The sequence below is a fragment of the Girardinichthys multiradiatus genome, chromosome 23 (assembly GCF_021462225.1).
Source record: "Girardinichthys multiradiatus isolate DD_20200921_A chromosome 23, DD_fGirMul_XY1, whole genome shotgun sequence".
NCBI classification, from domain to species: domain Eukaryota; kingdom Metazoa; phylum Chordata; class Actinopteri; order Cyprinodontiformes; family Goodeidae; genus Girardinichthys; species Girardinichthys multiradiatus.
Genome location: NC_061815.1, coordinates 5,017,769 through 5,030,580, shown reverse-complemented (window position 1 = coordinate 5,030,580; position 12,812 = coordinate 5,017,769). Strand labels below are relative to the sequence as shown.

The 12,812-nt window shown below is 41.4% G+C and overlaps 1 protein-coding gene across 4 annotated transcripts in view; it reads left to right on the top strand.

Moving 5' to 3' along the window:
• uvssa (UV-stimulated scaffold protein A) overlaps positions 1–12,812 on the top strand; it is a 48,452-nt gene that overhangs the window by 23,682 nt on the left and 11,958 nt on the right. Inside the window, exons 10-13 of one of the 4 annotated variants that reach the window (XM_047353081.1) lie at positions 1,266–1,380; positions 10,965–11,160; positions 11,248–11,379; positions 12,580–12,763. In XM_047353081.1, the coding sequence (XP_047209037.1) occupies positions 1,266–1,380; positions 10,965–11,160; positions 11,248–11,379; positions 12,580–12,763 (627 nt within the window). Of the gene's footprint in view, positions 1–1,265; positions 1,381–10,964; positions 11,161–11,238; positions 11,380–12,579; positions 12,764–12,812 lie in introns of all 4 variants that reach the window. The other 3 variants (XM_047353080.1, XM_047353079.1, XM_047353078.1) reach the window with 3 other exon arrangements.

Here is a 12,812-nt window from a genome sequence, read left to right as displayed (position 1 = left end):
GGCCCCCAGTGTGGTCTTCTGCTGCTGTAGCCCATCCGCCTCAAGGTTCGATGTGTTGTGTGTTCAGAGATGCTCTTCTGCATCCCTTGGTTGTAACGAGTGGTTATTTGAGTTACTGTTGCCTTTCTATCAGCTCGAACCAGTCTGGCCATTCTCCTCTGACCTCTGGCATCAACAAGGCATTTGCACCCACAGAACGTTTTTGGACCATTCTCTGTAAACCCTAGAGATGGTAGTGCATGAAAATCCCAGTAGATCAGCAGTTTCTGAAATATTCAGACCAGCCCGTCTGGCACCAACAACCATGCTACGTTCAAAGTCACTTAAAGCACCTTTCTTCTCCATTCTGATGCTCGGTTTGAACTGCAGCAGATCGTCTTGACCATGTCTGCATGCCTAAATGCATTGAGTTGCTGCCATTTGATTGGCTGATTAGAAATATGCATTTACGAGCAGTTGGACAGGTGTACCTAATAATGTGGCCGGTGAGTGTATATTTGAGCTTTCTTAGTCTGGGTTGAGTCTAACAGATGACTCTAAAATGATTATTCTTACATTAGAACAGTTCTAATGTTCTGTTAGAACATGCTATACTGTAGTTAGTAAAGCCAGTGAAAAGATGCTTACTAGTATGTGGGCTCAGTTGTGCTGATGTTCACTACACAACTTTCCTTTATACACTACTGGTCAAACGTTTTAGACACACTTTTTCATTTAATGGTTTTTCTTTATGTTTATGACTATATTGTACATAGATTCTCACTGAAGGCATCAAAACTGAACAAGCACATATGGAATTACGTAGCAAAAGAAAAATTGTAAAAGAACTTCAATTATTTTTTATATTTTAGATTCCTTAAAGCAGCCGCCCTTTGCTGTGATGACTGAAATATTAACCTTTGGCCGTCTCTCAATGAACGTCTCTTTTAAGACTCTTTAGAAAACCATTCCAGGTGACCACCTCATGAAGCTCATGCAGACAACGCCAAATGAGCAAAGCAGTAATCCGAGCAAAGAGTGGCTATTTGGAAAAATCTAAAATATTAAAATGTTTAGAGTAATTTCACACTTTTTGTTTATATTTCCATGTGTGTTCATTCACAGTTTTGTTGCCTTTGGTGAGAATCTACAATGTAAATAGTTATGAAAATAAAGAGACCCAATAAGTGAGAAAGTATATCTAAAACCTTTCACCAGTAGTGTATATTAGATATTTTCTTTAGCTTGATGAAGTAAAAAAAAAACATGTTACTTCTCTTCCTCAGATGAAGGCTACCTCAGATGGAGAGGAGGAGGAGGACGATGATGATGAGTTTGAAGAGGTTCCAGAAAAAGAAGGATATGAGCCACACATTCCTGAGCATCTACGAGCCGAGTACGGTCAGTTTACCAATACAAACACACGTGTTTCCGCTGCCCCACAGACACGTGCATAAACACCGATGGTAAGCTACATAAGAAGACCTGATGCTGCCTTAATCTCCTCAGATTTCCACACGCTCAGTAAACAAGCACTCAGTCAGGCTTCAAAGAAGCAGCTTCAGCAGCTGATAAAGTCAAATGTTTAAGTGGGTTTAAACACATGTGTCTGAAAACCAAGGAGAAAGCTGCTCCTTGGTCTAACCACAACTAATCAGTCCTTGATTTGAATTCTAATTAGAAAAACAGTGTGACTTCTTTTAGTCACACACCATATAACATGTTTTATGATTTTGATCACTTTTAAAATATTTTGTCTCACGACAAAGATTGGAGGGTTTGTATGTTTTACTCCAACATATTAGTTTAGTGGACATAACCTCGACCAAAAGAACCACGGTTAGAGGAGAAAGGAAAATAAGCATAACACAGATTTTAAAAACATTTATTTTAAACAACAAATAGTATCAACACCATAAAGTTTTATTTTTTCATATACCAGAATAGCCCTTCAATGTAAATATGCTGACCAGCACTACTACAGACCTAGCTGTTGTTAGTACTAACATGATTAAATCGCAGCTGAACTGTCCCTTTGCTTTCTAAAGTAAGTATTGTTAATGTGTACTTTTCTAACCAACCAAGATCCTCTTGTGACCAAATGAAAACTGCACAGGGGCAACTGCCATATATGGACTGATGCCATACCACCATAGATCACTATAGGCTTTGAAGCTCATTGTTATAGCGTGAAAAGTTACCAAATTGTTGCATAGCTCATCATTTCTGGCAACATGGTAAAGGAAGGAGTGAGCACCCTTACTATTCCCAACAATCATTTAATTTCCCTGTGGAATTAATCAAGTATTGTTAATTACGAACTGAACTGAAGTAAAGTAAAGTAAATTGGTCTGGACTGGAAAATGTGAAGTTTGTAAAAGTGATGAATCCCAGTTTATTGTAAGGATTATGGCATCTTATGCAGAATATTGGCTTCAGATGAAGGAACACAGCAAGGCTGAGGAACCAGGGGATTCCACACAGTTAGTGTTAGGATGTCCTGAAAAAGCTAAATTGTTGCTATTTGCCAATTTAAATTCATCTGGTCACACAGTGGCTTGGAGAATGTTACTGCTGGCATCCTGTGGATGTTAAAGCAACAATGGGGTGCTGAACCACAGCAGATATGAATTCATCTAATCTACATTCTGCCAGAATTAGCTCTTTGAAATGGATTTTTGTCAAAAAGAGGTCATTCACCACTGTGGTGACAGACTGGGCTCAGCATAGCCAGCTTTTAAATACCAGTGTATGTGAGACCATTTGGTCTCCAAACAACATTCTTCCACACATCCTCTTCCTCACCGGACACATCACCATATAGATCTTCATCACATGAAGATCTATATTCCTGAACTTTCTTCTTCAGGGTCATTGGGTTATGCATTGTAATGTCCTCACACATGGGTCCTGCTCCTCAAACTCGGTTCTTTGTTTTCTACTGGTGTCGACTTGGTTATTAAAATGGTTTACTGTACTGATCTACGACCGTGAGAACAATCTAAATGGTAAATGTAGAAATAATCTATAAATTCTGGCAGACATTTGGGAACTGGAAGGTTTTACATCATTTCACTATAAGCCCATATTATCCCCTCAGCAAAGATGACCAGGGCTTCATTTCTGGCATCAAACTGATTGAGAAAGGTGTGGCTGCTTCCGACCTGCTGTGGAAACCCGAAACATGGGATTTCTTATTTATTTTTCTTATATTGTGATTTTTCTTTCCAAGGATGCTGGAAAAAATCTCAGCACCAATGGAAGTTCAAAACTAGTTCGAGTTATTAAAGTACTCACATGCCCCTAAAGTAAAAGAAAATGTTTTATTGAAAAGGGGCAAAAAATGCATTGCTTTTTGAATAAAAACATTTTAATACAGAAATGTTGGTTTAATGAAAAGTATGTTCAATACATGCTTAAGGGTATACTTTTAATTTAACCAATCAGCCTCATATTCTAGTTGATTAAATATGGCTGGATAATAATGATCCACAGAGAATCGTTTTAATGCTTGTGATGTAAATTTAATGACTGTCCCATAAACTGTTTTAGTTAAAAGATGGTTTGACACCGATGGAGCGGCAGCGATTTCTTATGAGGGCCAGAAACAGCTGACTTAGAAATCTTTCTGACTTCTGATTAGACATTTGAAATGTATCTATTGAAATATTAAGGCTAGATATACTATATGGCTAAAACTAATCACTCATCTGCTTTCACAAACATTTAAATTTGAATGCCATCCCATTCTTAATCCATGAGGTTTAATATTGTGTGGGTTCCCGTGTAGCAGCTAAAATAGCCTTAGCTCTTCCTGGATGGCTTTCCACAGGATTAGGAGTGTGTTTATGACCATTCTTCTACATCATCTTCAGGTGCATTTCTGAGGTCACACAATGTTGGATGAGAAGGCCTGGCTCACATTCTCCACTCTAATTCATCCAAAAGGTGTCCTGTTGGGTAGAGGTCGGGACTCTGTTCAGACCAGTCAAGTTCTTCTACATGTAACTTGCTTGTCCATGTCTATAGATCTTGCTCTGTGCGTTGGTGGTTGGTCATAATGGAACAGGAAGGGGCCATCCCCACAAGGTTGGCACCATGAAAAGTGAAGCATTAAGAGTTCCTTTCACTGGAACCAATGGGCTGAGCCCAACTCCTGAAAAACTGCCCCACACCACAATCCTCTCTGCACCAAACGTTATACTTGCCACAAGTGTCGTTCTCCTGGTAACGGCCGAACCCAGAACCATCCATTGGCTTAGCAGACTGAAAGGTGGGATTCATCACTCCAGAAACAAGCCAGTTTCTCTTACCCTTTCTGGCTCTAAAAAGACAATGCTGATAACAATCAAAACTCGTAGCCCTGTTTATTTCTGACATAAGCATTTGCCCTACTGGAGTGTTATATACCCAATAATACCACATGGCAGGGAATGTTTTTGTAGTTGGGTTGTTTGAACATACAGGTGCATCTCAGAAAATTAGAATGCTGTGTAAAAGTGCCAGTTATGTCAGAAAGTGAACCTTATATATTACATAGAATCATTACACATTAGAGTGATATATTCCAAGCCTTTGTTTCTTGTAAGTTTGATGATTATGGCTTACAGGTAAAGAAGACCCAAAATTCATTGTCTCAGAAAATTAGAATACTGTGAAAACGTTCATTATTGGACACCCTAATCAGCTAATTACCTCAAACCCCTGCAGAGGTTCCTGAGCTTTTAAACAGTCTCTCACCCTGGGTCATAGGTTACATTCATGAGGAAGAATGCTGACTGGACAGATGTCCAGAAGACAGTCAGGAACACAAGGAGGGTAAGCCACAAAGATCATTGCTGAAGAAGCTGGTTTTTCACAGAGTTCTGTATCCAAGCATATTAGCAGAAAATTGAGTGGAAGGAAGACGTGTCGTAGAAAAAGGTGCATGAGTAATGGGGAGAATCGAAGCCTTGAGAAGATTGTCAAGTGAAATCCATTCAAGAGTTTGGGGGAGCTTTACAAGGAGTGGACTGAGGCTGGAGTCGATGGATCAAAAGCCACCACACCAACAAATACTAGACATGGGCTACAAATGTCACATCCCTTGTGTAAAGCCACTCCTGAACCAGAGACAACGCCAAAACGTCTTACCTGGCATGAGGAGAAAGGGAACTGGATTGTTTCAGATTAAAGTAAATTCTGCATATGGAAATCAAGGTCCCAGAGACTGGCGTGGAGAGGCACAGAATCCATGTTGATTGAAGTCTAGTGTGAAGTTTCCAGTCAGTGATGGTTCGAGGTGCCATGTCATCTGCTGGTGTTGGTCCACTGGTTTTCTGAGATCCACGGTCAATGCAGCCATCTGCCAGGAAATGTTACAGCACTTCATGCTTCCCTCTGCTAACAAGCTGTAAGGAGATGCTGATTTGATTTTCCAGCAGGACTTGGCATCTGCCCACACTGCCAGAGGTACCAAAAGCTGCTTCAGTGACCATGGTGTTCCTGTTCTTGATTGGCCATCAAACTCTCCTGACCTGAACCTCGTAGAAGATCTATGGGCTGTCAGGAGGAAGATGAGAGATTCCAGACCCAACGAGGCAGATGATCTAAAGGCAGCTATCAAAGCAACCTGGGCTTCCATTACACCTACGCTGATCGCCTCTATATGCAGTAATTCATACACGAAGAGGCCCAACCAAGTATTTAGTACAGAGAAATAAACATAAAACCTCCCTTTTTGATTGGTCAATGTGATATTCAAATTTTCTGAAGCCATAATCATCAAAATTACAAGGAATAAAAGCTCGAAATATTTTACTCTATGAGGAATTAATCTATAAAATAACCATTACACTTTCTGAAATGACTGGCAAAAAATATTGCACAATTATGGAATATTCTAATTTTGTGACACGTACCTGTATATTATGTCTAATGTAGAATACAACACCTTCATACCCACCTGTCTTCACCTATGAATGGAAGTACTGGTCTGTATGGATCATGTTTAGCCTCCAGGCAGCACACAGAGCGGTCATATGTTCAGGTCAATTTTGGCCGTTTATTTTATTGCTATGTCAGCTCCAGAACAACATGTGCTGTTTCTTGAGCATGAGATGGTGTTCGAGTAGCTTTGCCATTTCTTTTAGAAAGGAGGTACAAGCTCCAGGCAGCAGTAAACACCAAAGTCACCATGGTCAGACATATTGAACCATCATTCACATGGCTTGTATGAGAACTTGTATGTTTTATACTGTGAGGATTTTTTTATGGGTCTGTGTTAATGGCACAGTATTGCAGTTATTGCTGGGTCAGCCATGTTGTTTTGGCCATAGGCAGATGACCTTTGACCTCCGGCAAACACTCTCCTCATTCTTTGTGACTTATTCCATTCAGATCAAGGCTTTACTTCACCTGCGATCCTGTCCCTCTCTACTTCCTTCTCCTTCCATTACTAATCAATTAGAAGCCAGAGTAATTAGATTGTATCTGCTGCGCCCGAAACAGCTGTGTCTGTGCTGCGGTGATTAGTAGGGTGAGGTAATGATCTAGAGGGACCATACCAAATTAACAATGCAACCTCTTTAATGAGCCCCTATTAGCCGTGCTCCTAGATTGTACCACCCACTCGCTCTCACATGCCATCCTGCTGCTGTCTTGCCTGCCTACCAACGAATGGTCCTTTCTGTTTAGCCTGCATGCTTTTCATTAAATATAAATATAAAAATCTTATTGGTCGGATGCTAAATTGCCTTTCGGGAATGTTTTATCAAAAATTTTGATAGTGTTTATTCACTAGGGTTCTACACTCCAAAAAGCTTCTTTAGCCAGGATGAAATATGATTATTTATGTGGCTAATAAGTCTACGTGCTTTATAAGGGCATAAAAAGGCATTGAAAAAGAATAGGTTCCATGCGGCTGGTGTCGGACAACGCTGGCATTTTAAATGAGCTATAGGTGCCTGATATATTTTGGTTTTCACTGGTGCCAGTAAAGACATCAATACATTAAGCTAACCTAGTAAAATAAAATGACCTGTGTCCTGTTCAGACAGTAGTCTGTGTTGTTGTGGTGTTTTGGCATCATAGTAGCCTGATTAAGTGATAGACTGTATGAGGCCATGACTGCTGTTATTGGCACTGCTCATTGAGAGTTCTGCTGAGCGTCACACCAGCTGATGAGTGACTTTCACGTATTGCATTGATTTCGCCAAAGTATGTTGAAGTACCCTGAGACAGAACTCTGCAGCAGCTTATAGCCTCAGAAACCCCCTGCACCATCTCTCAGACACAGTTTCATGCCATTTCTGAATGATATCGTAGATGCAGTGGAGCTCTCAGACCTCTGGGGGTCAACACACTACTGCTGGCAGTAGAAATGACAGTTTTCTGAGATTACTATTATCTTTAATATTATTCCTCTTCTCACTCCCTTTTCTTATTCAGGTTCTCTGATTACAGTGGTTTTTAACCTGCTTTCATCTCTGTCTTTACTAAATCATAATTTTTCTGTATTTGTGATCATCATTCTGGTCTCACTATTGATCTGTTTCTTGTCCTTTCTGATCTCTCTCTCTTTCTCTCTCTCTCTCCACCCTCCTTTCTGTTCTGTCTTTCTGGTTATCAGGTCTCTTATCCCTTCCTGTGCTGTCAGGACACTAGCTCTCTTTCTCAAATTAACATTTTAATTACAGGCCCTGCTTAACCCTGGAAAATCAATACTTCTTTCTGCTCTTCCACCCTCTTTCTCTTGAGCTTTGGTAAGCCCCCCCCCCCTCCCTGTTTTTCTCACTTTTTTCTTCCAACAATCCTCTTGTAAACACACACACACACACACACAAAATACACATTTCCTGCATTGATCTGTGCGTCTTAACATCCGCAACATCTATTCAAAGCTGTGCCATTCGGCGCTCTAAAAGAGCCGATTGAGTGTGTGTTTCACCTTCTGACAGAGAGAGAATGGAGTGGGGGGTGGAGGAGGAGTGGTGTTGGGATAATATTCTCTTAACCATTGACATGCAGTGCTTAAGTTTTTGTAAAAACATTTTAGTGTAAAGTGTGTAAAAATAAACCCTGCATATTCTTTGACAAAAACTATGCTATTTAATGCCTTTCATTCTGATTGGAACCTATTTAACGTGTATTTGGGGTTCACTCTGGGCAAACGGGCAGTCCAAAGGGCATCCCAGAGACATGCAGGACAAACAACCATGTACACACACACTCACACCTCAGGACAATTGAGAGAGACCATTAAACCTAACTGTCGTGTTTTTGGACAGTACCAGGAAGCCAGAACACCCAGACAGAACCCATGCATGCTACTTGGAGAACATGCAGACTCCATGCAGAAAGACCCCAGGCGGGGATTTGAACCCAGGACCTTCTTGCTGCCAGAGATGAATCTATTACAGAACAAAGCTCTGCAGTTTCACATCTGAAACAGTTTTTCTCATCATATATTATCAATAAGCAGATATGGCAAGTAAGTGTGATTAGTGTTATTAACAGCAGTCTCCGTGTGTATTTCCTGTACCTCAACTTTAAAACGGAGATTTCCATAATATCACCAAAATGTTCACTGATTCTCTAACAGAATCACTCTCTTTGTGTTCTTCCTTCCTGTTATCTACTGACATCTAACTCTCTGTAGTAGCAGCCGGAAAAAAACAGCTGACATACTTTCATAAAAAGATCAGTTTTCTTTTCGGAAGCTTCTTACACCTTGTGTGACTTCACTCATACGTCACTCAGTAATAACTTTCACACCAAAGAATGTTACTCATTGATCAGAGCCAGAAACCAGATCTCCAGCTGATTTCTTCATGCATCTTCATATTAACTGTAGTTTTAAAGTCTTGAATTTAACCTTTTGGAATCAAAGCCACCATATCATGTTGGGACCAGTAGATCTTACTGGAGAGAGGTTTTTGAACCCTGTCTTCCTGATATCTTTTGAAGTTTCAGGAGAACTTCTCATACAATCACCATCCATTAGCAGTATTGCATTTTAGCTCCGTTTTATAGAAATGACATCGTACTTCATTTGTGAGTGAGGCTGGTCTGTTGAGTCTAGACACCAGTTTGTCTTCTACATTCTTTCGAATCCAGCCGGTAAAAATAAGCAGCTAGACCGTATTACTCTATATTGTCTCTACCTCGTGTTTTCTTCCAAAGATAAAGAGAGAAAGCGTTCAGACTAAGTAAAGGCTTTTGATATTGTGTCATAGAAATCAGTGATGTAGAATCAAAGTGCTTCAGGTCAGGCCTAATAACAGGTGGGGTCAACTCCTAGCTTACAGCTTCTCTCTGATCTCTCCTGGTGTTTGTGTGCATGGATGTGACTGCTTAGGTTCTGCTCAGTCCCGAGAGACCTGGGTCTGTTCAGTCATTTGGCCACCCACAGACAAACTCTCTCTCTCTCTCTCACACACACACACACACACACACACACACAGTACATAATCACGCAAAAGCGTCAGTCAAAACTTGGGCTGTTTTATCCTATAGGGTTGTCTTCACATTGGGAGCAGACTGTAATAGAGTGATCTGTAAGAACATTTAACCTCTGCTCTTAAGCTGTGTTGGGCCCTTTGGTGCCTCTAAAACAGCCCTGTGCATCCAATTTCAATACAAATGATACATATAATTCTAAATATTATAACCATTTCCAGGAAAAGTGTAAAACTTTGATGATGTCATTACAGTCGTACCTGGCAGTGTATTAGAAAGTAAGAGAACATTGAAAGCTGAAAACGTTGACTGTCTTAAGGACTGTAGTGACTTTGACAAAGGTCAAATTTTAAAGGCCTACATTCATGCATCTCTATTGCTGCAGCTCCTGTAGGATTTTCTGAACCTTCAAAAAGTAGTCCAGGAAAGTAAAGTAGCCCACCTGGCTGTAATAGGACTAACTTCTCCTGCTTGGCCTCAGTACTGCTGCCTGTCCCTGGATTCTGAAGATCCTAACTGAAAGACCAAAGTCGGTATGCATTAGGAAAAACATCTCCAACTATTATCATATTAAGTACTGTAGTCCCTCAAGGTTGTGTTCTCAGTCCATTGCTGTTTCCATGCTTAATACGTAACTGTACATCCGACTTAAGGAAAACCTTACCATTATATTTGCTAATGATGCCACAAAAATGGAAATTATGAATGTACGGGGAGGAGGTCAGACATCTATTGGTCTGGTGCACAGAGAATGTTATGGTGCTTAGAGTGGACAAAATGAAGGAGAGGATCATCGACTTACAAAGGTCACAGCCTGAGCACGTACCCCTCAGCATCAGCACCCTCGCAGTAGAGAGAGTGAATAGCATGAAGTTCCTCAGAGAGCAGATCTCAGATGACCTCACTTTGATGAAAACTCCACTGGGACTGTGGAACAGGCAGAGCAGAGACTGGACTTTCTGCAGATAGTATGGGGAACTGAGAAGGTCAGTGGTATGTCTCTACTGTCTTCCTCAAGCTGTTAAAATGCTGAACTGTTGTTCAGATTATTCACTTTGTTATTTAGTGACCTTCTCTTAAATCTTTTCTTGTTGGATGTGCTGGAAGAAACACGTCTGATCCATTTGGAGCCGAACAACAAACCTTCAGAGGTTTCATAGAGCCAGGGCTTTTAAAGGCTGCTTTCAGGCTGCAACACTGGAACCTGATGGTGAACCTACAGGGAGCCTGGTCGAATCCATAAAGGGCCGTAAAGTAGACATTAGTTGAAGTGATTGTGGGCTGAGATGAAACAAATTCTCCCCACTCTGATCCAGAATTATCACATGAACAACATCTCTCTCCAACTGATCTCAGCTAACACCGCTGATGTTGACAAAAAAGGCACCAGTTAGCACAACTAAAGTTTAAGCCCACATTTCAAATAATGCAACACACCTGGGTTAATGCTTTAGTGCATGAATATGTTGGGGAAGTTTCTGATGTGGTGTGGATTTTTGTCTCTAAGAGAAATGGATCTAAGGTTGAACCACATATCCTTTGTTTAGGTCTGGATCCATCTCCTTCCACCTCAACACAAAAAAAGCCCCCTGCCAAAAGACCTCCAGCTCCCGCTCTTCCACCCACCTCGGTTTTCACCTCCAGGCGGCTAAAGAGGCTTATAGAGGAAGAGCAAGATCCAACTTCGTCTGCTGCCACACTGCGTGTCCTCGGACAGAAGATCCCCCTTCCTGTAGCATCAAGGTGACGACTTCCCTCCCAGACCCTCTTCCTAGACAAGCAATAAACTAGTGTTGAACTCTCCTCCATGTGTCTCTCCTTGAGCAGCAGCAGCAGCACTACCAGCCCTGGTTTATCTCAGTCGGGCTCAGAGCAGAGGGATCCTCAAGTTCCAGTTGTTCCTTTTGGTTTGGATCTGTACTACTGGGGCCAGGAGCAGCCCAGCGCTGGCAAGATCATCAAGTAATACACACCACACATACACAGTTGTGCAAGTTAGCATTAGTAGACTCAGGGGAAGCCATACCCACAACTGTTCACCACACGGTTCAAACTACAGTATTTTGTAAAAAGATTCACAAGTCCTGCACTTTTTCACGCTGTGACCACCAACTGCAGTGTATTTTCAGAGGTGTTAAGAAAATGATGATTTTTAAAATGTTTTACAAATAATTGCTGATAAGTGTGGTGCCTTTTACCCTGATACACCTCTGATGCCTCAGAGGTTTGCTAGACAACATAACAGAACAAACAGCATCATGAAGACCAAGGAACCCAGCAGACAGGCCAGGGAGAAAATGTGGAGACGTTTAAGCAGGTTTAGATTCCAAAACACGATCCAACATCTCATGGAGCTCAATTCAAACGATTATCTGAACATGGAAAGAGTACAGCACAGTTGCAAACCTACCAAAATATGGCCGTGCATCTAAAGTGACAGTCCAGGCAAGGAAAGCATTAATTAGAGTAGCTCTCCTGAGGCACATGGTACCTTTGGGGTAGCTGCAGATATTCACAACTCAGCTATTAATGGTGCACTCCACAATTATGGCCTTTATGCAACAGCAGCAAGTAGAAACTCATAAACAAAACCCACAAGAAGTCCTGAGGACACAAGCCCTGGAGGTGCTCTCCTCAGATGAGACCAAATTGGAACTTTTAGGAGAAAAAGCAAATGCTATGTGGGTTTGAAAACTAACTGTGCACATCACGCTGAGAACACTATCTTTACAGTAAAACACAGTAGTGACAGCATCATACTGTGGGAGTGTTTTTTTCAGCAGGGACATTGAAAATGATCAGGATGAGTTGATGGAGCTAAATGCAGGAGAATGCTGCTTGAAAACCTGTTAGAGGCTCTAAAAGACATAAAGTCCACATCTCCACCACTCCTGTTTTTCTGGTTTGTTGTTATGGTGCTTCCAACACTCTCTGTGACCTTTAGCTTCTTGGGCACTGTCATCTATTGAAGGGTAGGCATCTACTGCAGACAAACGTCTAACACTTTAACCAACAAATACTGCCTTCCAAGCAGACTTCAGGTGTTCATGCCTGGTTTTGGTTATTTTCTGAACATTTCATTTCCAGCTACTCATTTTAAGGTTTAATGCCTGAAAGCAATAAAAACGCCCCCTAAAACTTTGCTATTGTTTTGTGTCACAGGTCGGCCTCTCAGCATCAGTTCTGGGTTCCTGCAGAGGTCGAGGAGGAGGTGGAGAACCAGGATCTGTTAGCGCAGAGTAAGAGCAGATACATCTCCTTCCCTGGGAACTTTGTGCCTGTCAGCCATTTCTGCAGAGCCCCACTGGGAAATGGCACGCTGTGTCAGCGGCAGGACCGCGTCAAGGTAACAAACCTGAGTCTTTATGGCATGCAGCCGTCATTTGAGCTCTGTT